General features: G+C 41.8%; 1 protein-coding gene across 1 annotated transcript; it reads left to right on the forward strand.

Moving 5' to 3' along the window:
- The first annotated feature begins 587 nt into the window (after positions 1–587).
- Positions 588–908, forward strand: LOC131250534 (UDP-glycosyltransferase 87A2-like). The gene has a single exon (XM_058250822.1). The coding sequence runs from the start codon at positions 588–590 to the stop codon at positions 906–908; it is 321 nt and encodes a 106-aa protein (XP_058106805.1).
- Positions 909–2,680: the final 1,772 nt, after the last annotated feature.

The following is a 2,680-nucleotide window of genomic DNA, read 5'->3' on the forward strand; positions in this document are numbered from 1 at the left end:
CTTTCCATGGAAATAGTGAAATCGTACGAAGGAGAATCCGTGAAGCCTTCTCGTGGGTGCCCAAAGCACAATTCCTTTTGCTCGCAACCTTCTATGAGCTTAGTGAAATCGTACGAAGGAGAATCCGTGAAGCCTTCTCGTGGGTGCCCAAAGCACAATTCCTTCTGCTCGCATCCTTCTATGAGCCCGAAACCCATGTCACAGATACTCTAAGAGCCCTCCTCCCAATCCCCATCTACACTCTCGGCCCATGCATACCTTACTTGAACCTCCAAGATAGGCCCACCAAGCCCGTGGACCCCACCATCATGAACTACTACAAATGGCTAGACTCCCAACCATCAAGATCCGTCCTGTACATCTCTCTAGGAAGTTACATGGTGATCTCAAACACACAGATGGGCGAGATTGTGATGGGGTTGCGCGCTAGTGGGGCCCACTTCTTGTGGGTTGCACGACAGCCGACGGTTGCAAGAAGTTAGTGGTGATAAGGGCCTAGTGGTGCCATGCATGGTGTGACCAATTGAGAGTTCTATGCCACTGGTCGATCGGGGCGTTCTTGACGCATTGTGGGTGGAATTCCAACGATGGAAAGTATATATGCAGGTGTGATCATGCTTACATTTCCATTAGTGGTGGAGCAATTCACTAATGCGAAATTTATAGTAGAAGATTGGAAAGTTGGTGTGAGAGTGAGGAGAGAAATGGGAAGTGAAAGTATGGTTAAAGGAGATGAAATTGCTGGGATTGTGCAATGGGCTATGAACTTGGACTGTGATGAAAGTAGAGAGATGAGGAGAAGAGCTGAAGAACTTCAAGAAACTTGTAAAAAAGCATTAGAGGATGTTGGATCATCTAACATTAACCTTAATGCGTTTGTTAGAGATAATTTGTATGGCCATGATTGATCAAGGAATAGTACAGATGTGTCAAGTCTCAATGGTTGAGATCAATCGAAGTATGTAAAAGCTTTTATTTGGTGATTAATACCATTAAGGATTTATTTTTATTTTTCCATCAAATTAGTAACTAGGGGTGGCAATGGATAGGTTGCTTAATCTTAATCGGGCTAGGGCTTGGTTCGCTAAACTCTGCCCAAGGGCTAAGTCTGGGCTTGAAATCCAAGCCTGGTGTCTTCGAGCCAAGCCTAGCCATTCTGTCATCAAGTATGTTAAATCATCACATTCAATATATTTATATGGTTAAAACCACTTTTAGATTGCTCATGTTTCTATGATTAAAATCATTTATATGATAGGATGTATCATGAAAAAAAAAAAACTGCCTAAAAATTCTTAAACTCAAACTATCTAAATCCTTTAATCATGAGAATTCTTGCGCAGCCCCACCCGTCAGATTAGGCTCAGGCCTGAGTAGGGGCAAGACTTAGAGAACTAAGCCTAGCCAGCCTTTTCTATTTTTTTTGTTTTGTTCCTTTTCTTTTTTTTTTTTGTTGGAATATTATAAATATATTTCAGATGAAGCAACTTTACATGAAATTCTAAGGGAAGCAACTCCACAGGAAATACAATTCGGGCAGGACCTCAACAACAAAATGGCTAATCCTAGCACGGGACTAGCCCAGTCCATTGCTGCCTTTGCTATTAGCTAATCTGAGCTCCATTCATAGCTTATGATGGTGTGAATTTATCTATTGGTCCCAAGTTCTATATATAGTTGACCAGGTTGGTGAGCTTTGTTTGGGTCTTGGGTTGAACCGGGCCACTGGTTAACCTAGCTTCTGCCTAGGCTGGACAATTTAGTTAATTTATTTTGAGTTAATATACGAAAGGTGTAAATTTTACGTGGTAATATCAAAAAATAGAAATTTGGGTCCCTTTTGTATGAATAACATTGAGACGTGCTCTCAAATGTGTAGAAAGATGAGATGAGAGTGTTTGCTACAACCTTGAACTCATCATACGTATGAGGAAATGACTAAAGTGCCCTCCACTTTTCGGATGTACCGTACAGGCGGTATGTTTTGAATCTTTGGCAAGCCTGACATATGTAGGCGTCCCTGTCTCTTCCTTTTCACGTGGGAAATGAACGTTACCATGAGGCCCAGCTTGATATGTATCCTAAATCCAGGTTAAAACGACCAACCAAGAAATTATTGGAAATCCAAATAGGTTAAACTAAAAGTATACTCGACACACGTCGAAGACAACTAACGAACCCGATCAACTAGTATCAAATTCAATCGCGATTCAATCACAGTCGTGCATCCAAGCTCTAAAATCATGGAAACTCTATGTATGTAACAGACGTGGACCCTGCATGTCTCTGGCCATGAATGGACAATTTTGTGGGTGGGCCCACTGTGATGTATCTGTTTATCCACGCTGTCCTTCCCTTCTCTCAGATGATTTTAAAGCATAAGTATAAAAATAAGGCAGATCCAACGCTCAGGTACGCTCCGGAGTAGTACGTTAAGAGGAGGTGTGGAACCTCCTGCATAACCCTGTATATATGACTACTCAAACCCAGAGAAATGGGGTAACATATAAACTCTAGCTTACACATTTGAGATTATCATCTACAAGCTTAACTTAGACATTGGATGGTCTACAGCCGGTCATTAGACCGTTCACATCTTTTCTAGCTTTTATAGGTCCATCAGAGGGCATTCCTATGTGGATTTCATGTGTTAGCAAGAATCCGGCAACAACAGACCGTT

This window comes from Magnolia sinica, chromosome 7 (assembly GCF_029962835.1).
Source record: "Magnolia sinica isolate HGM2019 chromosome 7, MsV1, whole genome shotgun sequence".
Classification (NCBI taxonomy): domain Eukaryota; kingdom Viridiplantae; phylum Streptophyta; class Magnoliopsida; order Magnoliales; family Magnoliaceae; genus Magnolia; species Magnolia sinica.